Below are 26,542 nucleotides of genomic sequence, written 5' to 3' on the forward strand. Positions count from 1 at the left end.
TTCCTTTGCAGCAGTAAGTTGCACTTTGTATTAGAAGAGCTTGAAGGAGATTGAGTTGCATTCTGACAACATGCTGAGGTACCACTCTGACACCATCATCTATTATATCAAATTTTCAATTGTTCCTGTCCCATGGACTGCACAAATAATATTACTTTGACCTTTTTATATGCTTTTCATCCAAAGATCAATGGGCCTTACAAAGATTATCTAAGCTTCACAACATCTCATGAGAAGTGATAGACACTGTAATCACTCCACCCTTCATTGAAAGACAGTAGAAGGATGCAGCTGTTCATGAAAGGAAGCAAACAATTCTGTAAGCAATGCAGAGAGAATTTAAGTTGGCAAAATGTAATTGTGTAGCTTGGAAGTGAACCAGGACACTACCATTAAGCATTCATTTTCAGAAGCAAAGTGCTATGTGATCTGTAATGATTGCAAAAGGTCAGAAAAAAATACCACATACTCAATTACCAAGATCACATCCTGCAGCATTTGGGTGTTTGTTTGAGGTCTGCCATCTAAGAATTGAACTGGCCTGAACCTGCTTAGCTTTGAAGAGGGGAGGGAGTTACTTCACAAGGTGGTATGACTGCAGGCCACTTAACTTAGCATATCAAAGATTATTTAACATCCCGGTGCTATAGTATGAGGAAGCATAAGATATTTTATGGCCTCTCCCAAGGGGATAAAATAACCACTGTCATCTAAGGTGTGGGGTCTACACAGCCAGTTATTAGTGAAGGTAATGATAATGAGCATGTGCAGTATTACACAAACTGCCATTGATGGGTTTCCAACAATCTTTATGACTGTTATAGTTTCATGAGAGAAACTTGTACCAATCTAGAAGACAAAGGATTTTATTTAAGCTTTTTGAAATGATGCGTGGAAAAACCCAGAGGATGGGATGTGAACAAAGGTATACCAGGTCCTCTTGATAAGAGGACACTGCCCATGCTAAGCCAGAATCCTGGTATGTGTCACCATCCCAAAACAGCAGCATAATGGGGTTCCTGTTAGGAATGTGCCTAGTGTATTACTCTTCCAAAATTGCTTTAGTGATTTGTATAGCTGACAGAAGAATGTATAGGGCTCAGGAAGTTTGGCAAGATGTGCCTTTTTCTTTCCACCATTTCAGTCCTGCAGTCTGATGGGGGTAATGAGAATGGAAAAGTGGGGGGGGGGGATTCAAAATTAGCACAAAGTGACCTACAAGTTTAAAAAGCTTTCTGCCACTCCCCCCTCTACTATAAAAGCACATTCCTCAAAAGGTAGCCAGAACCCTCTTATGGCATGTGAGCACCGGATACTGTCCAGTGGTTCTGACTAGTGGTACTGAATAGCATTATATTCGTCAATCTGTCATGTACAAAGTTAGTAGTGTTCCACTGGTGCTGGTACAGGATAAGGAGGAGGATGCAAGCAGCCATACTACTTTGGGCTCTGATCTTGTGAGACATATTAAGTTAAATAGTGTTGAACCTGGTCAGGACATTGGTGGGACACCTGTGATGAAAAGCATGCAAAGCAAGGGTACCACAGAAGTATTGGTGATGACCAGCTATCACGTGTGGTGCTCTTCCTCTGGTTCAGCATTGAATGGATGCCTCAGAATGATCTTAGGGAGCACTGTGCTGCTGGACGTGACCTTTTGGGTGAGAAGTAAACAAAGGCCCTGATCATTCAGATATTCCATAGCACTTTTCATAAGAGTAGAGCTATTACCCCTCGTGCCCTTCCCTAATTCCAACTTTGATAACATACTGCCCAAATTAACCTCATCCCAAATGGTTATGGTCTCCTTAGTATTTGTTCTGGCTGGGGTTAGAGCTCAGTGAGGAGAGTGTATGCTTAATTACAGCAAGCTTCTACAGTACAAAAAGAAAAGAGTAAATACCATAGAATGCACTTATGGTGAGGTTATGGCTTACAGCAATCTGGGTATAGTTCAAAGGTTCCAGATTTTAGTTCTCCCTCTCCTGCTCTCAACAAAAACATGGTGCATGGAGCCACCTCCTTTCCTTGTATTCCCTGTTTAGATCCCACATGACTGGGCAGGGTACTTGGTTGCACCTTTTTATTTCACGGGGAAAGGTGGTAGCAGGAAAGCTTCCCTGCCTTTTGCTGCTGTTCATATTGCCGGGAACCTGAGAAATGTCATCATTAGCTTCCCCATCTCCCCTGCCCCAAAATAAAATATCCTCAGTTGTACTTCACTGTAAATGGGGCACAATTCCTCAATAATATATTGGGAAAATGCTGGGACTTTCCATTTTGCAAAACAGGTTTCCTTACAAGCAAGTTTTGTTGAATAGGAATATGGGGAGCAAGAGATCATATGTTCGCTCATACTCTTGACAGTGATCAAATTAGGCCATAGTTTCTTGAAACTAGAGGAGTGTGGCTAGCCAGCCTGCCTGCCTCCCTCTTCACCCGAAGGTTAGTTTATGTAGAAAACTCTGAATGCTAAATTACATTGCAGCAAAGAAAATATTAGAGCAGGTTTAATATGTCTAATATGATTGTATATTATTATGCAACCCAAATTTAAGAATTAATCCTTCATTGTTCGGACAAAGTTAATGTAAAAACTGCGCTAATACAGTGATAAGGCTGACAGTTAAAACAGACAAGAATTCAGCCTTAATATTAAGTTAAAAAGTTTAAGGGTTGCACTGTAACTCTGTCCCCTTATTATTTTGTAGTTTTATTGCCCGACATCAATGTATGTCTTAATATATATGTCCAGTGTGGTAGAATTGAGAGAATATTCTCAATTGACTTTCCTGTTGTTTTTAAAAGAGAATACCCAATTGATTGCACATTAAAATAAACATGTTTATTTTAATATATGATCCTTCAAATGATGGGAGGTGTGGAGATCAATTTTATATCCATAGCCTTGGCCGTATTGAAATGTTTATTTCAGTGAGGTTTGCTTTTTAAAATCTGTGTTTAATTCGACATTCCAACAAGTGCACTGTATGTTTGTTTCAGCATCTAATCATAGAAATCAGTGTACCTCTATTTATTTTCATGTACACTTCTCCAGATAGATGTTAGCATGTGAATGCAAGTCTAAAGACCACAACTGGTGTCTGTTTAAATCATTAAAGAAAAATAATGCCTACTATATCATCTTTCAAAGAGAACACTTCCTTAAGTGAATTTTCTTCAAACAGTTGAAAGGCACTTGATTTCACTGATGTCTCACTTTATTGTATAGTAGAGCTGAAGTAGTAAGGATAAGCCATTTGTGTTAGAATGCCAAAATAAATGTTAAAAACTGTATCCTCTTCACATTTATACTACTCACAGGAGTGAATGGGGTTTTACAAAACTTTTTTTCAAAATTCACTTTTGAGCTGAGAGAAAATTTGAGACATTTAAACCCAACAGGAACTTTTAGAGAAATATAGACGCATAGGCTTAGAACAGAATGGCCATCTCAGTCTTCCCTATAGTGTTACTACTGTAGTGCTATAAACGGGGTAATATTTTCCACGTCTTTGATGTTAGCAGCATAGCAAGAATAGTGTTTTTTGCTAGTTAGTTCCTATACTGTTTTTGATCTGATTCAGAGGAAGCAATTCATCTGCAGTTACACACAGATGTTGTGTGGTGAGTGACAGTAAGGAGGATGATAATTTAAAAAATGAAATAAGATAGAATTAAATTGAGCATATTGGAGAAATGTTCTAGTCTGAAAATTCTATAAATAGCTATTAAATAACACTTCTAAATTGTGGCTTTAAAATAAATACTAAAATTCTTGTCTTTTTAACATTTGTTTTTAGACCTTGGTAATGTTATGACTTCCACACCAAATTCAAAGGCTGTGAATGGTAAAGCTGAGAGCAGTGACAGTGGAGCAGAATCGGAAGAGGAAGAGGGTCATGAAGAGGAAGAAGAGGAAAAAGAAATACGACGAAGTGAAAAAGGTGTAGTTTCTTGTCCTGAATAATTATACCTTTTCCAACACAAAGGGCTGTATTGCTCCCCTAAATGGCTGTAAATCTTGAATGTCATGTGTGAGATACATCAGTAAATTTATTTTGTTTTATACAAAGTGCACAGAAAAATACATATGAAGAATGGGATCACCTTTCAACCTGAATTACCAGGTGAAGGACTAAGGACAACAACCCTAAAACCTGTTTCATACAAGCAGAGCCCTGCATATATAGAGAGCCTCATTAATTTCATTAGGGGTGTCTCTGCACATAACAGCTTGCAAGATCAGGGCCTAAGGTGGGCTGTGTATAGTTATTCTGTTTTATGTTTAGGACCTGTTTATCTTGTGGGTGGCTGTGAGTGCATGTAGGCGCATGGGATACAACCACAGAATTAAAAATCCTATTTCTTCCTTTTCTTCAATGAAAGATAAAAGGAAAGTTTTTCAGTGAGGACTTTGTGTGTGTTTGTGGGGATTTTAGGAAAATACAGGTCTCATATGAAAACCAAGAAAAACTATGCATTTAGAACTTAGCCATTAATATTTTTTTCTATGAGAAAACTAATAATCCTCTTAGTTTTACTAACTGATGAGGGCTACAGTGGATTTGCTACTTTTATATTTAAAAATACCTGTTTTGCTTGCTATGTAGAATGAAAGTTTAGGATTTTTTTTGTATTTAAGCTTATTTTATTTAAAGGTGCAGAACTAACCCTGTGAACCTAACTCCAAGTAAAAATGTAATCTAAATCAGATTCAGACCATATAAGATATACACAGCAGATCGGAAAGTCAACTGTCTGGAGAAATGTGTTTTGCACCATAAGTCACATGGCTTTTTATTTGCAAGGTTTCCTTGTTCTTTCACAGACTATAAGAATGTAAAGCAGGACTCAGCAGCAGCTAAGGATTTGGAAAGTATTGTCACTAACGGCTGTTATAAGGACAACTTTATTCCAGAAATGCAGAATGGCATCCAGACTAAATCTGCCCTGAATGGCTTAAATGTGGAGGAAGAAATAAAGAAAGTGGAGCAAAGCCTAGAACTAACGGGAAAAACTAATAACAGTGTTCACCAAGGTATTGTCCTCACATGAGTACATTGTTATTTGCATATTCTCTGAGCAAAGCTTACTTCAGGGATTTGGAGAGCTGCAGCTGGTGCCCTTTAACCACAGAATTTTTAAGAAAGAAAATTAAATGCGATTAAAATTAGAATACAGGTTTATATACACTTTTTCCCCTGAAGATCTGTAATAGAAAAAGAGAAGAAGAGACAGAGACTGGGAGGCCCAAAACTATTTTTACTTTCAGAAACTTGATTAGTTTTGTTTTTGTTTTAAAATTTCATATATGTTGAAATGCTATTTGAATTTGAACCTAAGAAGTAACAGGATGAAAATCACTGAGATCTATATTATAACTTCCAAAGACTGTCTATGAACTCAAATGTTTAAATGGCTAACTTAAACTTTACCCTGGAGACAAATCAACAACTTCAGACTGAAATACTGCTCTACAATGTGTTTGGGAAAGGGAGTGAAGTAAACTACAAAGAATTAAACCCTTTGTTCTAGAACAGGAATGAAATGGTTAATAACTGTAACTGTGGTTCTTCGAGATGTGATGCATATGTGTATTCCACTTAGGTGTGTGCGGGCTGGAGCCAGAGAATTTATGTAACTGGACCTGTAGAGGAGTAGCACTTGCACCTTGTGACCAGTAGACCCTCCCCTAGCTATATGAGTTGGTGCTGCCCCAAGCCCCACTCAGTTCCTTCATACTGAACGTCTGGAGATGAGACTCTGATGCAGCGGGGATGGAGGGTGGGTTATAGAATACACACATTAGCGGATTAGCCACTGGGCCAATGGGACCCATGCCCAGGGGCCCTGGCCAATTGGGGGACTCCCAGAAAAATGGGCACTCTGACCCGCTCCACCTGCCCGGCACTCCTGCCAAGGAGCAGGGTTGGGGCGCAAGGGCTTGCCCCTGTCTGCCTGCCCACCTCGCGCTCCTGCCGGAGAGTGGGGTTGAGGTGTGGAGGCTTGCCTCCCTGCATGCCCGGTACTCCAGTTGGGGGGTCAGGGCATGGGAGCTTGTCCCCCTTCGCCCACCTGGCGCTCTGGAAGCCCCTGCACCCCGATCCCGCTCTGTGGCAGGAGTGCTGGGTGGGTGGAGTGGGGCAAGCCCCCATGCCCCAATCCCATTTCCCTTGCAAGAGGGTTGGAGGGACTGCAGGCGAAAGAGGTGGAGAGGGGTCCCCACTTTCTCTGGCCCAGGGCCCCATAAAAGCTTAATGTGCTTCTCCATTTACATCTGCATCACATCTTGGAGAATCATGGTTACAGTTTCTTTAAGTAGATGCAAATTTTTCATGTTTCTTCTTCTTTGAGTAGATGCAACCGCATATTCCACTTAGGTGACTCACAAGCAGTACGGCCTTTCTTCCTCCCGCCCCAGAGGCAGGGCACAGAACAAGGACTGTAGGACCACCCTTCCGAATGTTGCATCCACCCTGGAAGAATCAGTAATGGCATAACGGTTTATAAATGGATGGATGACCAGGTAGCAGCCTTACAAATGTCCAATATGGAAAAGTCACTGAGGAATGCTATTGACATTGCTTGTGCTCTCACTGAATAAGCTTGCGCCTGCTGAGGGAAAGAAGTTGAAGCTATTTCATATGCAGTCATCTAGAGTTTGTCTGTGAGGAGACCACTTGACACTTCATATTATCTGCATATGACACAAACAGGTGAAGCAAAGCACAAAATAGTTTAGTTCTGTCCAGATAGAAGGCTAGACATCACCTGATATCTAATGTATGGAGATGCTGCTCCTCCAGAGGTGAATGCAGCTTAAGAAAGAACAAAGGTAATTATACTGCCTGGCTCAAATGAAATTAAGAAACCATGTTAGACAAAAAATGTGGATGTATCGTAAAGTCACCTTGTCTTTGGAGAATTGTGTGTAAGGGGGCCCTGCCATCAGAACCTGCAACTTTTACACTTTCCTTGTGAATGTTATTTCTACCAGGAATGCAGCTTTTTGACACAAGAGCAGAAAGGGACAAGATGCTAGGGGCTCAAATGGAGGTCCTATCAGTGCCGCTAGGACCATGTTCAGGTCCCACAGGGGAACTGGCTCTTGGACCGGAGAATACAGGCAAAGAAGCTCCATTAAGAATTTTACTACCATGGGATTGGAGCAGACTGATCTCCCCTGAATAGGGGGATAAAATGGCAATATTACTGCCAGATACACTTTCAATGAATGAAGCACAAGTCCTGACAATTGAGGGTGCAGCAGGTACTCCAAGATGTCCTGGATGGAAGCCAGCTTTGGTTGAATTCTGCACGTCAGTGACCACATGGAAAACTGTTTCCATTTTGCCGAATAGACTGTCCTGGTAGAGGGCTTCCTATTGTTCAGTAGAACCTGCTGAACAGTTGCTAAACACTGCTCTTCATCCTCATTCAGCCATGCAGCAGCTAGGCTGTGAGATGCAGGGAGTTGAGTATGGGGTGCAACGTGGGCTCTGATTCTGAGTGAGTAGGTTGTGATAGAGAGGAAGGGATGGGAGACTGAACTGATAGCACAAGAAAGTTGGAGAACCAGCACTGCCTTGGACATGCCAGGGCAATGAGGATTAGCTTAGAGATGGAAGGTGTAGGACAGGGAGGCTCCTGTCCACCTTCCACTTTAGGATGACCTGTGGGATGATTGGGATCAAGGGAAAGGCATAGAAGGGAGCCGCTTGCTAGCTTAGAGATGGAAGGCGTAGGACAGGGAGCTTGGACTGAGGCCTCCTCAAGAGCAGAACAGGTGACATTTCCTGTTGTCCCTTTTAGCATATAGGTTGATCATCGGAATCCTCCTGGTTAGGAAGATAGTCTGGAGGATGCTTGTCTTGAGGGACCACACGTGACTCAGGGAAAAATTCCTGCTAAGATAGTCTGCAAGATGATTCTGAACTCCAGGCAAGTGGTTGGCTATCGGCATGATACTCTCCTTGATGCAAAACTGCCACATCTTGACTGTGTTAACGCTGCCAGAGCGGATCCTGCTTCAGGACTGAGCCTGGGTGGGATGATTCTCGAGGCTCTTTCAGGGGAAGGTTCGCCAATACCTGAACCTGTGGCAGATCACCAGTCGCAACTACAGACCTGGTCAGCGATCTTGGCATTGAGCTGGATAAGGAGTAGGACCTTCATGACTGAGGAGTGGCCCACGGATTCCATGAAGGCCACTGTTATGAATAAGGTATTGGTGGCCTGTAGGTGCCAGGCCAGGGCCTCTGTCCCAACCACAAGAGGAGCACCAGTCCTGGTACCCATAGTGTTCCATGAACAGCCCTCGCTCAGCCTGTGGAAAGTGGGAGGAGTAAGATCCTGACTCGGACGCCAAGGAGTCCCAGCCTTCGGCAGATTATGGTGGGGCCAGCCCAAAGGATGCGAGTAGCCAGTCTGACTTTTCTGTAGCCCAGAACGAGGGGGCTGGTGCTGATGGTGGAAACAGTAATGCTGGCACTGAGTATGCCTCCATTGTTTCCGGTGCTGGGAGCAATGTTGACCCCGAAGTCAGCATCGGTATCGATGCTAACTGACGGTGGCAAAGTGGAGGGCGGTGACTGCCGCCACAGCAACTTTGGCAGTGCCAGCCATGGGGGTACTGAAGAAGTACCCTGGTGCTGAGGAGGTCCCTTGTGCGAACTCTGGTACTGGCCCCATTTCCATTGAGTGTGTTAGGGAAACATCAGGGTGCATCGCTGACAGACCCATAGGTTCAGCAGCCTGCCCAGCCAACAGGGCTATAAAGGACACAGCCCTGAAAAAGTTCTGGACCAAGAGAGAAGTTGGGACAGAAAGGCAGAGGACACCCACTTCTGCCTGATATGCCACCGGAGGGGAAGCAGCCGGTGCTGGCATCACCCTCGTCAGTACTGGACTCAGCAGATGCTTGAGGGCCAGAACCGGAGTCAAGGTATAGGATCTCTGACCGACCTCCCTGCATGGTGCTGGGGAGCGGCTGATGCTCCATCCCGTGCGCCACCATTCAACCTGTGCCGATCCATGCTCCTTCTGGAGGAGGGAGACTTGTCCTCATGGGACCTGGAGTGGACTTAGACAGTCTTATGTGACTTTGTCCTTGGCAAACTCGATGGGGAATGACTCCTATCTCTTGAGAGAGGTGCCAGCTCCAGGACGCGGTGGCAGCATTCTCCAAACTAGAAGGCAACCTGTGATCCAACGAGGGGCTCAGTGCCAAAGCAGGTTGCATGGCCTGTTCGATCAGGTGCTGCTTCAGATGAAGATTCCTCACCACTTGAGTCTGCTTCGTGAACAATGTGCAAATTGAATACCACTCCTTGATGTGGGTTTCGCCTAGGCACAGCAAGCATCACTGACTCATTACTGGGGATTGCCCACACACACACAACAGACCATGTTTAAACCCTGGTGAGGGTTTCATGAGGGAACACTAGAACTACAAGTAACACTAAGTCTAATCCTATACTAGGATTACTAATAAACTATATGCTACTAGGAAAAGAAGTCACTGAACAGAGGATTGTGAGGTTGAAAACCTCACAGCATTGACTCCAGCCACGGGCAGTAAGAAGGAAATGAGGGGGGTGTGGGGGTCAGGGAAGAGCCACCTCATCTAGTCAGGGGAGGGGCTATGGCCACGAGAAGCTAGCACCATCCATCTACGGGTACTGCTGTGTAAAATTCTCCAGCCCGAATGTGCACACACCTAAGTGGAATACACAGCTGCATCTACTCAAAGAAGCAGCATCCAGTTATTGAACTTATCTTTTTCTCCTCAATAAAAGTAGTTTTATAACCTGTAACTATGTAACTCCTATTCTTAATCTTTAATCTGTGGTGCAAGATTACCACATTCAAAATGGTGTCAAGTGTAGCTCACTTGAATATTGTCATTTCCTTATTCTTTGTCAGAATTGGCCTAATTGTATTTATTGTTTGGGTGTGTATCAATTATGTACAGGTGCAAATGAAGACAGTGTTGAAGAGGTCTCAGGAATTCAGCACTTGACGAGTGATTCAGATAGTGAAGTTTTCTGTGATTCTATGGAACAATTTGGACAAGAAGAGGTAAAAAAAAAACAAACCCTGAAGTTTCATACTAATGGGCAAATTTTTAAAGTGGAATGTAATGAGTTTCACAACTCCTGTTTATATAAACAGGAACAACAGAAGATGTGCCTGGATTACTAAATGCTGTACTGTGAAAATGTGAGAGCTTCCTTTTTGATTACAAATGAATAATTAAATAAATGTTCTAGTCTTTCCTTACCTAAATTAAATGACCCCCATTTACCATACTATCTGAGTGCCTCACAATACCCTGTGAGGTAGGGAAGCACTATTATCTGAATTTTATAAATGAGGAATTGAGATACAGAGAAACTTGCCCAAGCTCATAGAGTGAGACTGTAGTAGAACAAGAAATTGAACCAGGGTCTTCCAAATTTCAGGCTAGCACCCTAACCACTGAACCACATTCCTCTCTAATTGGTTCTTACGGATCCCATAGGATTCCTTTAATCTTGTTAGAAGCATCACCCAATAGTAAAACTTGCTGGAGAAGGTGGTGTGGCAGAACTGTTGCAAGCTCCCTTCCACGGTTATACAGCTAACTTTCTGATATGTGGTTTGAGCTTGCTGGGGCTCTTTAATTGAGGTGGGTGGATAACTGGCAAACTATATGGAGAAATCCAAACTTGCATGAAAACACTGACAATTGGAAGTGCTTTGATCATCCTAGTTGAAAACTAAAAAGCTCTTTTGGAGCAATTGGAGGGTATTATCTGAAAAAACCAAGTATAACTTTTTGCTGTTGTGAAAGATTTACCAAACACTATTGTGTAAGCTCTGAAGGCATGAGGTTTATGAATTACATCCAGTGAATTTTCAGATGTAGTTGTGGATATGTAAATAGAGGCTGCGTGTAGGTCAGTGGTTCTTAACCTGTTTACCATTGTGGGCCACATATATGTAGCTCTCTGTGTTATGTGGGCCACATCCACACAATATATATACTACCTGTATGGCTCTGAGAATGTCACATGGGCTGCACCTGTGTGCTGATTGGGCTGCGGGTTGAGAACCACTAGTGTAGATGGTAGTGAGTTATCTCATTAACTTTACATTTTTGGAAAAGTTAGTTTGCTGGTTTACGTTGAAGGTGATGACAGGTTTAGTTGCCTCATTCTGTTCTCCATTTGTGATCCTAGAGCCAGCACTTACTTTGTCTTGAGTGGCAGCTATTTATGGGACACCAAGGACAGGGATAGCATGGGTTTTGGTTGGGAGGATTTAGATGTATTGGTGGATCTGACTGAGCTTCTACAGCATCTTTTTGCTTTGTGCCTGGCCTAAACCAAGACTGTTATTAACTTGTGCTGTGAAGAGTGGGGAAAGTTCCTGCATTTTTTTAAAAAGTGAACTTGAAGAGGAAGTGCTGAATATGGGAAAAAAGTCTACCTATAAATACTATTTTGGGAATAATGTTCCTCTGATGCATGAGAGGTTATATGGCTAAATCCCAGCAACTAGTGATGAATGGAGTTGCAGGTGGCTCAATTATATGTATTTTTCTTTCTGGAAGAATTTTTTGTTAAGTCTTTTGTTAACTTGTATTATGCAGCCCCTTTAGGTTTAAGTGTCCTAACCTTGAGATTTAATTTTTTGAAAGCTACACGAACAAACAGTCTCTCAAGCATTTCACATTACATAAAATGTTTTATATTTTGGTCCAGAACATATATATTTCACATACTAATGAAAAAGGCTCTTTAGTTTAAGAGTGTTACATCTGAATTTTATGACTACTTTTAAAAAAAATATTAACTTCATCATGTTTTCTTTGTCAGTTATCCCAGGTATATCCTATTTTTATCCTCTCCTCACCCCTTAAGATCAAACACATTTTAGTGTGCCATATCATTCTTTAGAAAATCAATAGATTGAGACACACATTTGCATAGCTAAAATGTTTAACAACAAATTGTATTTAGTTTGTCCTCAGTATCCATAAGGTTTCTTTTTTAAGTGAATAAACAGTAGCTGAAGCTTCATTTCAAGTTGATCAGCTATTCCTGTTTGTTCCTGTAGGGAAAGTAACATGGGCTATGGGATGCATGGCACCCTGAGTTCAGTTTAAAAAAAATTCCAGCCAATTTTTTTTGGTAATATCACACTGCATTGGCCTTTTCGTTTGGCTCATATGCTTCTATAGGTCAAAGGGCTGACTACAGATTAGTGAAACATTCCCCTCAAACTGGACAGGATACGTTACATATCTAAAGAGAAATCTGTACAAACTGCCGTGTGAACTTGGGAATGAGTTCGTATCTGGTATGCATTTCTCTGGCCTTTATCATGGTTTGCCTTTCAGCTGGTGTACATGTATATAGTCTAAATCCTACACTATTGCAGATTTAGAGAGGATAGTTGATGAAAGGATATTAGCAATGATTGTTTTGTGAAAGGTGTAAGCTGATGGCCAAATATTCCTAAACAGAATGACAGTGTGTGACTGTTGGATCACATAAACCCCCTCGGGGCTGCCAGCTGATGTGCCGAGACTACGTCTGCCCCTGCTTTCCTGCCCTCGCAGCGTGGGACTTCAGTTCCCTGCCTGGTTTGAACCAGACCCGCTAGCCTGCTGCAAAGCCAGACCCAGGTCTGAACCACATCCCCTAACAGCTTGTCATAAATATAAATATAAAGGGAAGGGTAAACCCCTTTGAAATCCTTCCTGGCCAGGGGAAAGCTCCTCTCACCTGTAAAGGGTTAAGAAGCTAAAGGTAACCTCACTGGCACCTGACCAAAATGACCAATGAGGAGACAAGATACTTTCAAAAGCTGGGAGGAGGGAGAGAAACAAAGGGTCTGTGTGTCTGTCTATATGCTGGTCTTTGTCGGGGATAGACCAGGAATGGAGTCTTAGAACTTTCAGTAAGTAATCTAGCTAGGTATGTGTTAGATTATGATTTCTTTAAATGGCTGAGAAAAGAATTGTGCTGAATAGAATAACTATTTCTGTCTGTGTATCTTTTTTGTAACTTAAGGTTTTGCCTAGAGGGGTTCTCTATGTTTTTGAATCTAATTACCCTGTAAGATATCTACCATCCTGATTTTACAGGGGGGATTTCTTCATTTCTATTTACTTCTATTTTTATTAAAAGTCTTCTTGTAAGAAACTGAATGCTTTTTCATTGTTCTCAGATCCAAGGGTTTGGGTCTGTGGTCACCTATGCAAATTGGTGAGGCTTTTTATCCAACATTTCCCAGGAAAGGGGGGGGTGCAAGTGTTGGGAGGATTGTTCATTGTTCTTAAGATCCAAGGGTCTGGGTCTGTAGTCACCTAGGCAAATTGGTGAGGCTTTTTACCAAACCTTGTCCAGGAAGTGGGGTGCAAGGTTTTGGGAAGTATTTTGGGGGGAAGGATGCGTCCAAACAGCTCTTCCCCAGTAACCAGTATTAGTTTGGTGGTGGTAGCGGCCAGTTCAAGGACAACGGGTGGAATATTTTGTACCTTGGGGAAGTTTTGACCTAAGCTGGTAAAGATAAGCTTAGGAAGTTTTTCATGCAGGTCCCCACATCTGTACCCTAGAGTTCAGAGTGGGGGAGGAACCTTGACACAGCTGTAGGCTTAAACTGAAAGCAGCTTAAGAGAGGGATAGCTCAGTAGTTTGAGCATTGGCCTGCTAAACCCAGGGTTGTATGAGTTCAGTCCTTGAGGGGGCCATTTGCAGATCTGGGGCAAAAATTGAGGATTGGTCCTGCTTTGAGCAGGGGGTTGGACAAGATGATCTCCTGAGGTCCCTTCCAACTCTATGATTCTATGAAAGCTAAGTATTCCTGTCTTTAACACTCAGATGCCCAATTCCCAGGGTCCAAACTCCAAATAAATCCGTTTTACCCTGAATAAAGCTTATACAGGATAAACTCATAAATTGTTCGCCCTCTATAACACTGACAGAGAGAGATGCGCAGCTGTTTGCCCCCCCAGGTATTAATACATACTCTGGGTTAAATAATAAGTAAAAAGTGATTTTATTAAATACAGAAAGTAGGATTTAAGTGGTTCCAAGTAGTAACAGACAGAACAAAGTGAATTACCAAGCAAAATAAAATAGAACACACAAGTCTATATCTAGTATAGTAATAAAACTGAATACAGATAAAATCTCACCCTCAGAGATGTTTCAATAAGTTTCTTTCACAGACAGGACGCCTTCCTACTCCTGCTCCTTTCCCCTGGTACAGCCCTTGTTCCAGCTCAGGTGGTACCTAGGAAATTTCTCATGATGACCACCCCATTTGTTCTGTTCCACCCACTTATATCTTTTGCATAAGGCAGGAATCCTTTGTCCCTCTAGGTTCCCACCCCTCCTTCTCAATGGAAAAGCACCAGGTTGAAGATGGATTCCAGTTCAGGTGACATGATCACATGTCACTGTAAGACTTCATTACCCACTTGCCAGCACACACACATACAGGAAGACTTACAAGTAAAACAAAGCCATCTACAGTCAATTGTCCTGGTTAATGGGCACCATTAATATTCTAAACCACCATTAATGGCCCACATTTTGCATAACTACAATAGAACCTCAGAGTTATATTTCATATTTCTAGTTTCAGATACAAGAGTGATACATTTATACAAATAGAATGACCACACTCAGTAGATTATAAGCTTTGTAATGATACCTTACAAGACACCTTTTGCATGAAGCATATTCCAGTTACATTATATTCACACTCATTAGCATATTTTTATAAAATAATATAGACTGCAACGTCACACAGTGCATGTCCTGATATATCTTCTATTTAATTGCTGCCTATTCAAGCTGTCTCATGTGATTTGCATTCTGACAAGATGGTCAGCCAACTGAAGTCAGGGCACTTTTTCATATCGGAATTCCCTAGTCTTAAAAGGAGAAACTGAATAGTGTTCAGTTTGTTTGTTTGTTTGTTTTTTTTTGAAGCTTAGTTTTTAGTAATTACAAAGATATAATATTTAATAATGTAATATCTAAAAATAACTCCCCTTGCAATTTATAGCTTGAGCAGTGTTTTGAAGATAACTGTTACAATAGTAATCAATTTTTAAAAACTAATCCTAACTAAAAGAAGGCACATAGGTTTTGTTTTAGATCCAAATGGAATGTTTTGGAATTTATAATAATTCTTACAATTTAATTAGAATGCTTTAAATATTTAAAGCTTTTTACAAATTACAAACACTCAACCTCAATACCTCTGAGATGCTAGGTAAACAAGTAATCCCCATTTTACAGACAGGTATATTAAGGTAAATCTTCTCTTATTTCTAAAGTAGTCTTTCTAACCTGGAAAGGACATCTAGAAAATACTGAAAACATCCTGTAGGGTGTTAATTGCTTCTGTTGAAAGCAAAACCTTAACAATGGGGAAGCTCAAAAAAAAAATTAAAAAGTGGGTAGAGGACACTTCATCTTTTATTTGATAACTGTCAGATTTTACAGAACACATACTTTAAATTAACTAGATGCTGCTGTTAATTTGTAGCCCTTGGAAATGATTACATCAGCCAAAGGACCTTTACAACATTCATCCCATTCCTTGGAAGTAGATCACAGTCCTCTATTGGAAAATGCTGGTTTTCCTGAGCATGCTCACCTGCCCTCTGAGAATTTTAGAGTTGAGGATATAACAGAGGCAGCAGTTGAAGGAAAAGGTGAAGTCAAGTGTGGGGGAGAAGATGGCAAAAGCAGCGATGGAGGCCCTGACAAAGAGAAGAAAGGTGGAGAAAAGGTGGATTTCCATGGAGTCAGAAGAGGGAGAGGTACTGTGTGTGCATCACTTGTATTTTTCTCACTATACTTCCACATATAGATCAGCTGAGTAATTTGTCAAGATTGAACACTGGGGCAGCAATGCTGTATAATGTTTTCATCCCACCTTCTTCCATAACTGGATAAATAAATATTGCACCCCTAAATTCCAGTGGTAACAATTAACCTTTGCTTTAAGAGTACTTTTTATTTTATTCATAATAAGAGTCAGAAAAGAGTGTTCTTGTACTGGACAGTGCTTCAGTCAGCCTCATGAGCTTAATAGTGGACTGTTCTGGTTTGGCTTACCTTGAATTCCAAGTATCACTTAAAGCACCCTTCTGTTTTATTAGTGTAATCTTTCACTTCCTCTTCAAACCAGATTTATATATGTAGAGAAAGGAGAGTTTCTCTGCAAGTTACAAGGTACATTTTAAGCATCAAAGTATTTTTACTTTTACTGTATCCGAATTGAGCACTTCATTAAAATATTCATTTTTGGTATTGTATTTAATTTGGTCAGTCTTTGGCCATAGCTGTTTGCCTTATACTAATACAATGCCTAAATAACTAAGATATGAGGCAGTCATTTAGTAGTCAAAATCTTCAATATATGAGGGACTGCCCCCACACCTCTTACTACCCGTGTTGATTTTTAACAATATTGAGAACTATGATATGGAAATAGCACTCTTTTCTTCTTTAAAAACTTGTATTTCTACACAATCAGATATCTGCCATTGGTTTAAATGTGGCCAATGTTAAAGCCAGTTTGTTCATCAGAAACTTGGAAAAATGTCTATGAATGATAATTACAGGTTTTTAGAAAACACTGTGAAATGAGCAAATGATCCGATATGTGAAAATTCCTTGCTGAGGTTTGCTGCTAGTATAATAGAGTCGTGTTTTATTTAAAAAAAAAACCCACACCACAGCTGGCTCTCTCCTTTTTTCCATCTGGCACTACAGACTATCATTAGTAGAGATTTTTAAGAAGAATCCTAACACAATCTCTAGATTGAAAAACTAGAATGGACAGGGTATGTGATTATTTATCCTACCCCCTTTCTTGATTGCTACTTCCTAACAGAACCTCAGTAGCCTAAGCACAAAAAATTTAAAGAGAAAATTAAGTTTGACACAAATGTGTCTCTTTTTTTTTTTCATCCCATTTCTGCCTTCCTCACTGTCCCAACGTGTCCTCTACATTCCGTTTGGATACATGAAAGACCTCCCTAGTTTTTCCTCACCTACCCTTCATGACAGGACAGGCCTCACTGTCTCTGTTAAACTGGGCAGAGGGATCACTGCTTAGCTTAGGGAACCTTGCTGAAACCTGTATGGAGTTTTCATACCCAGCATTTTACTGTATGGTTTCTTCATACACTAGTCTGCAAATCATGGAAGCATGAATATAAGTCATCAGGATGACTGTAAATGTGTATCCTTATTTCACTCCATTCCCAGATTTGTTAAACTTAGTATTGGAAGCAGTAAAGGCTGTAGCACTGAGCGATTAAACTAGAGGAGTCATGTTATGTGGGAGGACAGTGAATAACCCTAGATTTGCAGATGATATTGACTAAGGAGAATTTATCAAGAATAACTGACAAGGTAAATGGGGAAAGCAGAAAATTCAAATTGAAGATAAGCATGGAGAAGACAAACTATGGAAATTGGAAGATAAGAAGAGGTAAAGATCAAAATCAGAGACAAAGAACTAGAAAAGTGGAAACATTTGTGTATCTTGGAGGACTAGTATTGGAGAATGGAAATCACGAAGATGCCATGAAAAGAAGAATCAGACTAGCCACTACTGCATTTAGAAAATTCTGCAAGATCTGGAAGGCTAAAGACATTTAGATAAAAATGATATGACTGCATATATGAGGCAGCTGTCATGCCGATACCACTGTATCGGTCAGAATGTTGGAGTATGAGGAAAGCCGATGATCGTAATGAACTGGCTGCGAGGAATACTGTATGTGTCAAGACTGCAGAAAAAGAAAAATGAAGTGATAAGAAAATGACTTAAGCAAGAAATAACTGTTATGGAAAATTCAAGAAAGACCACTGTGGTCTTAGATGTGTCAAGAATAGACCTGGAAAGGATACCACATGTGGTGATACATACCCAAATACAAGGAACTAGAAATAGAAGAAGACTAAGGAGGCATTGGATAGACAAGGTGAAGAATGACATAGAATAAAAAGAAAAGGAGTACTTGTGGCACCTTAGAGACTAACCAATTTATTTGCGCATAAGCTTTCGTGAGCTACAGCTTACTTCATCGGATGCATCCAATGAAGTGAGCTGTAGCTCACGAAAGCTTATGCGCAAATAAATTGGTTAGTCTCTAAGGTGCCACAAGTACTCCTTTTCTTTTTGCGGATACAGACTAACTCGGCTGTTACTCTGAAACCTGTCATTATAGAATAAAAAGGTTTAACGATAAAAAGGTTTAAAGATAAACAAAGCCATGAGGCTGGTAAAAGACAGTGGTTGAAAGATTTTGTTTGGCCTCCTCATAGCTGTTGAGCTGACTATGGGAATCAAAGAAGATCCTGCAAATGACACTTATAGTTCTAGACGCTTTACTATAGAATCACAAATACTGTTGTAATAACATCCTGGTTCTTTTATACAAGAATTTAGAGTTAAATAGAGGATACAAATGTTTCCCTTGGTTGGGGAAGTGGGAAATGATAAAGCAGTATAACCAAACATTTTCAGTAGAGGCAATAGCTTCTCTCTGTTTTGTTTTGTTTCCGCAAAAATTTAGGGCATAGGATGCAGCCTCTGGGTGATGGTGCTCAAGGTGGACAGATGGGCAGTGGAGGGGATGGTGAACGTTGGGGGTCAGACAGGGCACCGAGGGGCAGCCTCAACGAACAAATTGCAGTAGTGCTCATGAGGTTACAAGAAGACATGCAGAACGTCCTTCAGAGACTGAATACACTGGAGGCACTGACAGCCTCCCAGGTAAAAATTTGTCCAGATTAAATATAACTTTCCAAGAAAAAAATAGATAAAGAAATGTTGCTTAACTAGCTATGCCTTGAAAAGCTCTCTCAAGGGGATATTTTGGATAGTTTCTATGCTTTTTAAGATAAGAAAGCAAGAATTAGGTCTATAATTAAGTTATTAAAGACATTTTCAAATCTTTTATTTTGCAGCTGTGAAGTCTAGTTGTATCTAGTCTCCACCATAATAGAGTTTGTGTCACTTCTACACATTAAGTCAACTATATTAGTTGGTCCTTCCATTGCAAGTCAGTGCATTCCTATAGAAATTTGTATTAATTTCCATCTGAGGTCAGAGTGTACCATTTTGATACTTACTAGCTTTGGTTTGTATTTAAAGGCAAGATCTGTGATGCTACAGTCAAATGTACAACCTGCCTCATCTGCTAAGGTAAGATTGTTTTCATATTTGTAGAAGGCAATGTTTGGAACAAGATAAAATGGCTTTAGATATCTTACATGTTTCAAATTTTGCCTGGCTCTTGAACTAGAAGGAGTAAAATAGAGGTCTTATAATCCAGTCTCTGAAGAAATGATTGAATAAATCACTTTTAAAATGAAGTGTAAACTATTTCCTTCTGCTATGTGAGTTTCTATTTTTTTGCACTTTGACCCAGTAGTATTTAAAGTGTGTTTATGTACTAGCATCTAATGTACTGGTACAAATTTCTGACCACAATTTGTATTTTGTTTTGCTTAGGGACCATCATGGTGGCCCTTTGATATTTCTCCCGGCACTTTAGCCTTTGCTGTTGTATGGCCCTTTGTTGCCCAGTGGTTGGTGCATGTATACTTTCAAAGAAGGCGAAGGTGAAGATTTATTTGTATTCTTTTACTCAACAGAGCATGTGCTTGTATATTTGTTTTCATTTGTTAGACATTACAGTACTCTACTCATAGGGATGAGCACAAACGAAGATTCTGCATTCATAAACAATGACAAGCATATTCTTACATTGCATGAGGCTTGTATAACATGAATAGAGGACGTGGGCGGTGTCAAAACATTAAGTAGATTGACACCTAGTGCCCCTAAAGAATCCTACATTTCCTTGAGCTTTCACTATTCAGGATGTAAGCTGCTGAAAGTTCCACTCTAAGTACCAGTGAAACTCCCAGTGCTAAGGATGGGGTGCTCAACCTAACCGTGTACCAGAGCCTTTGGAAGAGACTGGAATAGGAAGATATGGGATCTTGCTCCCAAAGAGGAACAGAATGGATGTTCAGCAAGAAATTCAAAATTAGCTACCACAGCTTTTCCCTTGCAGTAGGCAATTTAAGGGCATTTTCAGGAAGTGACCTATATGGCTTTACTCCCCTGCAAATTTCTTCATCATAGGAAATTATCTGCTAAGTTGACTGCATGGGCAATATGAACTTAACCTGACAAACCGTAAGCCTTGTGCAAAATGAAACACCATACTAATTCCAGTGAGTATTATCCTTATATGTCTGAGGCTGGCTGGCTCCCTTCTGCTTGACATCCTTAGGTTCTGTGGCCCACAATATCTTCCTGAACCACCTCCATTGTTGTGCAGGAGTCTCTGGTATCCTCTTGTTCTGCTCTTGCCTAGCAAACAGATTTCTCCCTGTAAATGGAGATAGTTCCTTTACAGAATTCCAGAGTGTTCAATTTTCAGTTTCTTATTCTAGCTACTTTCTCTCACTGTCCTCTCATCTGCACCTGGATTACTACTTTTATTCTGATAACAGTACATATTTTTCAATGTTTTGAATACCTTCCTCTGTCCTGTCTCGATCAAGTGATCTTGGGCTTCTTTTCTGCTTCCTTTAGCTAAATGACAGTAGCGTTGCTTTAATTAAGAGGAGCACCCTTCACACCGTACTTAATCTCCTCTATTTCCCTTCTCTATCTAAGCATGGAAAGCTCAAGTTAGTGTTTTCTAAACACTAGATCCAGACTCAGACCTCACTGCTGACTCCATTGTCTTAGGATGGTGTTATCCTTTATCCCAAACTCTTCTTATTCCACATCTTTCTGCAGATCTCTCTCACTAGATTTGTTAAATTATTCTTTGATCAAACTACATCTGTACTTTGAAAAATGGCCATTGCTCCCACGTTTTAGCACAAACTTGGAATGGACACTGCCAGTTAAGGGTTCTCTTATCCCATTTCCTCAAATATAAGTATACTACACTTGCATTACACTGCCCTAACATCACTGACAACAGGTTTTATTCTATTATTTTTATACTAATTTAAAAAAAACAAAACAAATGAAGTAAAGGGGCCAGCCTACCTGTTCAGTACAAGTGCAGTGTGCTGCCATGTGGAAGATCTGTGCTGAGGATCGTAGCTACAGAGTGGTGAGGGGATGGACATGCTGCATAATGGTATCATTTTTATACTCCAGAGGATTTGGAATTCAGAAGTTACCTGAATCTCTTGATCTTCCCAGTATGCTGCAAAGCCAATCTGTTTGGGGAGCACAGAGGTGGCTGGGATTTTGAAAGGGATTTTTTTTTTTTTACTTTTGGTTAGTGGCAATGTGGTGGTGGGGGGGGGTGAGCTATGTGGTAATGGAGGAGAAAAGGTGCTGCTATTGTGCCTCATATTATTTTTGTACTTCGTTTTAATTTAATGGAGAGATCTCCTAGAGTGTCAGATTCCTTTAAGGTATAGTTACAGCCAAATATAATAAATGTATGGATTATGATTTAAAAAAAAACCTACTTACGTTTTTTATTTAAAAAACACCCAGGCTGACCCGTAGCACCTGTGCACCATTCTTAAACTTGATCACCTTTTTCTGTTTAATATACAAATGTATACTGTAAAGAAATATATGGTGTATGCTAAAAGAATAAAGGGAGGATATTATACCTAATTTCAAGTAATTGTGGGGTTTAATGTGTAATTAGTTTCATAATGTTAATTGCTTATATTCACAACCTGTCTGTTGTAAGTAAAAAGTCATCACATAAGTAAGTTTTAAGTGGCTCTACTACGATTTTTTTTTTCTTCAAAAGCTAAGGAAGTGGGGTTAAACTAATTACATGTTTGGTTCCCTTTAGAAAACTGATCTGAGAACTTAATTTTTGATTTCGCTTAAAGACTACTAGGACTGGGACAGCCTGGAGAGAGAAGGAATTCAGAATTCACATGAGAACCTCAGGATCTGTGATGGCTAAATCTTCCTTCGATTGTAGTAATTTTTTGCACTACATGTGAGCTAACTACTTAAGGACTAACATTACTGATACTTGAATGGTCCACTGCTTCTAGATTACAAGTAAAATAAATAATTATCCCACCCTTAAACCACATGAACATTAAATTATTAATTATGCTTTTGGAATGGATTTCTGGCTGGGCATTCTGTAGAGATGACTGATCTTTCTTATGGCAATTAACAATGAGGGAGATGTTAGCTTTGTAAAAAGAAACCCCGCTGTATTTATGGAATAGAAAATTGTAAAACTGTCACTTTAACATGAGGATGATTTTGCAATTGCAGTAACTCAGATTTCTTTCACGTTGCATACTGTGAGATAGAAGTAGTGACTGGGAAGACAGTGTAAGTCCTGTGTGTACATTATATGGTGGCTGAAAGGCTGCATGTAGTAATGTAGCTCTGAAAGCCTCAACTAGTCTGTTTTGCTGCTAGACAGATGTGAGGTACATTTCTTTGTGCATCAGCCATGGGTGGAATCAAATATTTGACTCTGCATAATCCTGCCATTCATTGCACTTCCATATGTACCCACTCCCCAAACCGCTTTAGTTTTAGCAGCCAAGCATCTTGCATGTTAGAGACGTGGTAGTAACGTGGGATAGATTATAGACAGTGTATGCTGAAAAGGAGCCATAGAGAGAAGCTGCACTGAATAATACTTTAAATTCATGTCTCGTTCTTTACTACTAACCAGTTTCATTTTAATTGAGACATGAAGTTTATGCACATAGTGCTTTAAAATACAAGATGAAAACTAGCTACACCCAATATTTGTAAGATTTTACAAAGTTTAGTCCAGTGTAAGCTATTATTTTATGTAGTAGTCAATTTAAAGGATAGATGAATTAATCTAGCCTCAACATCTATGTGGCCTTTTCCCACCCCAAAACCTACTTGAGAGAAAACATCTGTTTCCATATTTTCCTCATATCCTTCCACTGCATCCAAATATTTTCCAAAATATTTATCCTAATTTTGATGATGATTTTCCTTTCCAGTGGTATTTATTCATACATAGAAATTTTATTGATCAGTATAAAGGTGAATATATTACAGTCTTGTGAGGTTTGCTTGGTCGAAGTATGCTTTGCAGTTTGATTTTAAAATATGTATCTAAGTTACATAGCCTAGATCTATGAGAAGGTGAGCAGTATATTAAGATATTTTCTGTACAAAGTAAGAAATCAGACCTATATAGTAAAATGGTTGCTTTGCATTTGCAATGAAGAGAAGAAAAATTCCATTATGCCATAACCTACATTTAAGACCTGAATCTTAAAAACTACACTGTTGTTTATGCTGTCTCATTCTTCAGTCAGAGTGATACATTATGAATAATTCATGGAAAATGTCTTTTGGGATAAAGCATGCTTTCTGCCCTGTAAAGTCTTTTATTTTATAGTTTTGGAAAGCACTTTTCTTACAAGTTATACTGTATAAAACAGATGTAATTATAGGATTTAATGTTTCTGCCTTGTTTAACAGAACATGATTTTAACCTTGTCTTGAAATACTTTAAAAAAAAAATTTCTCCCTCTTCTGATCTTCATCTTTGATGTAAAACTGAGTTACTAAATAAAGAGTGACAAGAGAACATCGCTGATAGCATGTCCTCACAAGCAGCTGTTTTGGTGTAACATATAAACAAACCTAGCATGACTGGAGATGCTGAAAGCTTAAATTTGAATTAAACCAATCCTCCAATAGAAATTTTGCTATGGTTGCGATCTAGGCCTCCATGAAGCTATTCTGCCCGTCCTTTAAATAGTTGATTGTCATATTGTAGACAGTGAAAGAATTAAGATTCCTGAGCAAGGAGGGTCTGCATTAAAGCCTAGTTATGCTATCATATTTTTTCAAAAATGTGTGTGACTGCACCCTCAGTTACTGCAAATATTGGTGCAAATGACCACACCCATCGTACACTGCTTGCCTCTCCCTGGCTATGAGTGCATGCACAAAGTAACTCAGTTCCTCTTTTTTTAAAAAGGCCTTAACAAATGTAGAAACATTCCTCACGCAGAATATCCGCTTTACTACTGCATCATTTTGTACTCCGTACATAAGTGTCTACCAATCCTCCCACCATGACATTTCATGGAAAGAAATAAGTTCCTGTAAGTTTTAATTCCATTGGTGCTGCTTCCCTGTGCTCTTGCAGCACTAACAGCCTCAGTAGATATCCCACACTAGATATGGCTCTGGAGCTCATGGAGGGTCTAAGTGACTGGGTTAAAGTGAGAGTCTGAGACTGGACCTCCTAACCCAGCAAGCAGCTATAATGAGGAACTACAAGGCCCATCATAGATCATTTTCTTGCCTCTTTCCAACTCAGCTGCAGTGTTTTCTTTTCCATAAAAACCTGTAACAGACTCCTTTCTGCTGCTTTACAGGGCCAGAGATATTGGTTTACGAGACAAATGACAGAAGGGCATCATGGCCTTAACTCCTGAAAGCCTCTCTGAATGAATCAGAGTGGTTGGGTGCATTGAGTATGCTACTCCAACTGGTGCTGTCTAAATCTTAGCTGCTGGCAGCCAGAGTTGGGTTTGGGGATAGTGAAGGTTGTTTTCATTTACTTAGATCTCATCACAGTAACTACGAAGTCATGTAGAGGTGTGGTACTTCCAGCACAGATTGCATAGTAGGAGCCAAAGTGAGAGATGGCTCCTAGGAACAGTGGCAGCTTGCATACTGATGTCAGGGAAGGCAAGAGGTCAGCAGAAGATGATAAATACAAACAAGCAACCCGTAGCACCAAACCCAGCTCCTGTGACCAGGAGATTAGCCTGCTCTCTCAGACGGGTAGTCACAGAAGGCAAAAGACTTGGAGACCCTGTAATCAAGGCAGCAGCAGCATCATCAGTGCTTCTCTCCCCTGGCCAGAGCAGAAGGCAGAACATAAATGAAAGCCTAGGCACTACTCGCTGTATAGAATGGGCTCATGGAGGGGAGGGGAGGGGTGCCACATGATTGGCCAATGGCGCAGTGCCTACAAGTGAAGAGGGCAGAAAAATATTAAAAATAAACTAGTACTGCATGGGGCAGAGTAATTTATGAAAGTATTTGCAGAATGTCTTATCACTTAGATAAAACATTACAAATTGATTCTTCCTCCTCAATAACATTACTGACCCTCTCTGTTCTAGGCAGTTATTTATATCTGGGGGGAGAGAAGAGGTTGGAGGTGGAAGCAAAGCATGCAGCAACAAAAAACTTCTCTCAACCATGTACCCTATATAAAATGTTCACAGACTGGTCCATCACTTGAACCCCAATGTGGTACTTGCTTATTAGCACATGTAAATGGTGCACCTGCTGAGAACTTTAAAAGGTTTATTTTTATTATACAGGTTTCAAAAAAGTTTATGGGAGGGGAAGCATCAAAATGAAATCTAAGGCTGCATGTAGGAGATATTTATCAAAAATACCTTACTATGAAACAAACAAGTACAGTGTAGTGCTAGCTGGCAGGTCACACAATTTCATAAAGGACAGGTTCCAGCATCCAATGGAAAACAGAGTAGAATGTTTTGTTTTACCAAACTGGGTAAATTCAGCCAATGAGCAGTCAGAGTTTGAACAAACATCAGCTGCTTAAAAGATTCCACTGAGCTCATTTGTAAGTGATGGTAAGTGAGTTCCCAAACTGAGTAGAGGCACATGGGTTAGTTTCTCTCAGGTACAGGAGTGGTTCTAATAGTTGTGTCCAGGGTTTCAAGGCTACTAAAGCCTGGGCTTAATCAGCAGAAAGGTAGTCAATAGTCCAAAGCTTCTTGGCCCTAACTGTCTGTGCCACATATAGATGAAAAGTTTCTCAATCTGATTAGTAGTAATAGTAGTGACTTTGGCTACAGAGCTAAGTGTCTGAGAGCCATGACCCTTTAAGTAGAGATTTCAGTGGACTTGACATTTCTTGAGCTTTTTAGTCTAGCATCTCTTAACCCTCCGTCCAGTTGACATGAACTAGGATGACTTTGAGGTCAGGTGGTAGCTTTGGAATTATGTATAGATTAACAAACAAATATGGAGTGCATGGAAACCTAAGGGCCTTAAAAGAAACTGCTGGCCTAACAGCTGCACAACAGACCACAGAGGCAGCATTCCACAGCATCCAGGGACCAAAAAGCCTGTTCTAATGCACTCATTATGATTGAGATAACTAGTTAAGGGAAGATTAAATTTGTCCAAGGCCTCCAAACCTCTTATTTTATGCCTCCGTCATGTGAAACTGGGAGGTGGTAAATGGGTAACAACAAATGTTTGAAACAATACATGATAGAAGGATAAAGCTAAAATAGTTTTGAAGAAAGCATTTTTTGGATCAGCTTGCTTAGTCAACATGTAGTCTTAATTCCATGATGTCTGCACAGTAACAAAAAAAATCAAGATATTCAATAGAAGTAGATGAAAATTTCATATTCAGCTGTACAGACCAAGAAAAATATGACCCTGTGCAGCAATGTTTTATAAGGAACGCATACCATTCATATTAATA

General features: G+C 40.2%; 1 protein-coding gene across 5 annotated transcripts in view; it reads left to right on the forward strand.

Annotated features, from left to right (window-relative positions):
* Nucleotides 1-25,394, forward strand: part of ACBD5 (acyl-CoA binding domain containing 5) — a 56,248-nt gene extending 30,854 nt beyond the window's left edge. For all 5 annotated transcript variants that reach the window (XM_073334323.2, XM_073334325.2, XM_073334324.2 and 2 more), the window contains 8 exons: nt 3,804-3,947; nt 4,832-5,041; nt 9,977-10,083; nt 15,556-15,832; nt 18,605-18,804; nt 19,186-19,236; nt 19,546-19,655; nt 21,884-25,394. In XM_073334323.2, coding sequence (XP_073190424.1) covers nt 3,804-3,947; nt 4,832-5,041; nt 9,977-10,083; nt 15,556-15,832; nt 18,605-18,804; nt 19,186-19,236; nt 19,546-19,655; nt 21,884-21,896 — 1,112 coding nt within the window. In that variant the 3' untranslated portion in view covers nt 21,897-25,394. The remainder of the gene's footprint in view (nt 1-3,803; nt 3,948-4,831; nt 5,042-9,976; nt 10,084-15,555; nt 15,833-18,604; nt 18,805-19,185; nt 19,237-19,545; nt 19,656-21,883) is intronic.
* Nucleotides 25,395-26,542: the final 1,148 nt, after the last annotated feature.

The sequence above is a fragment of the Lepidochelys kempii genome, chromosome 2 (assembly GCF_965140285.1).
Source record: "Lepidochelys kempii isolate rLepKem1 chromosome 2, rLepKem1.hap1, whole genome shotgun sequence".
NCBI classification, from domain to species: domain Eukaryota; kingdom Metazoa; phylum Chordata; order Testudines; family Cheloniidae; genus Lepidochelys; species Lepidochelys kempii.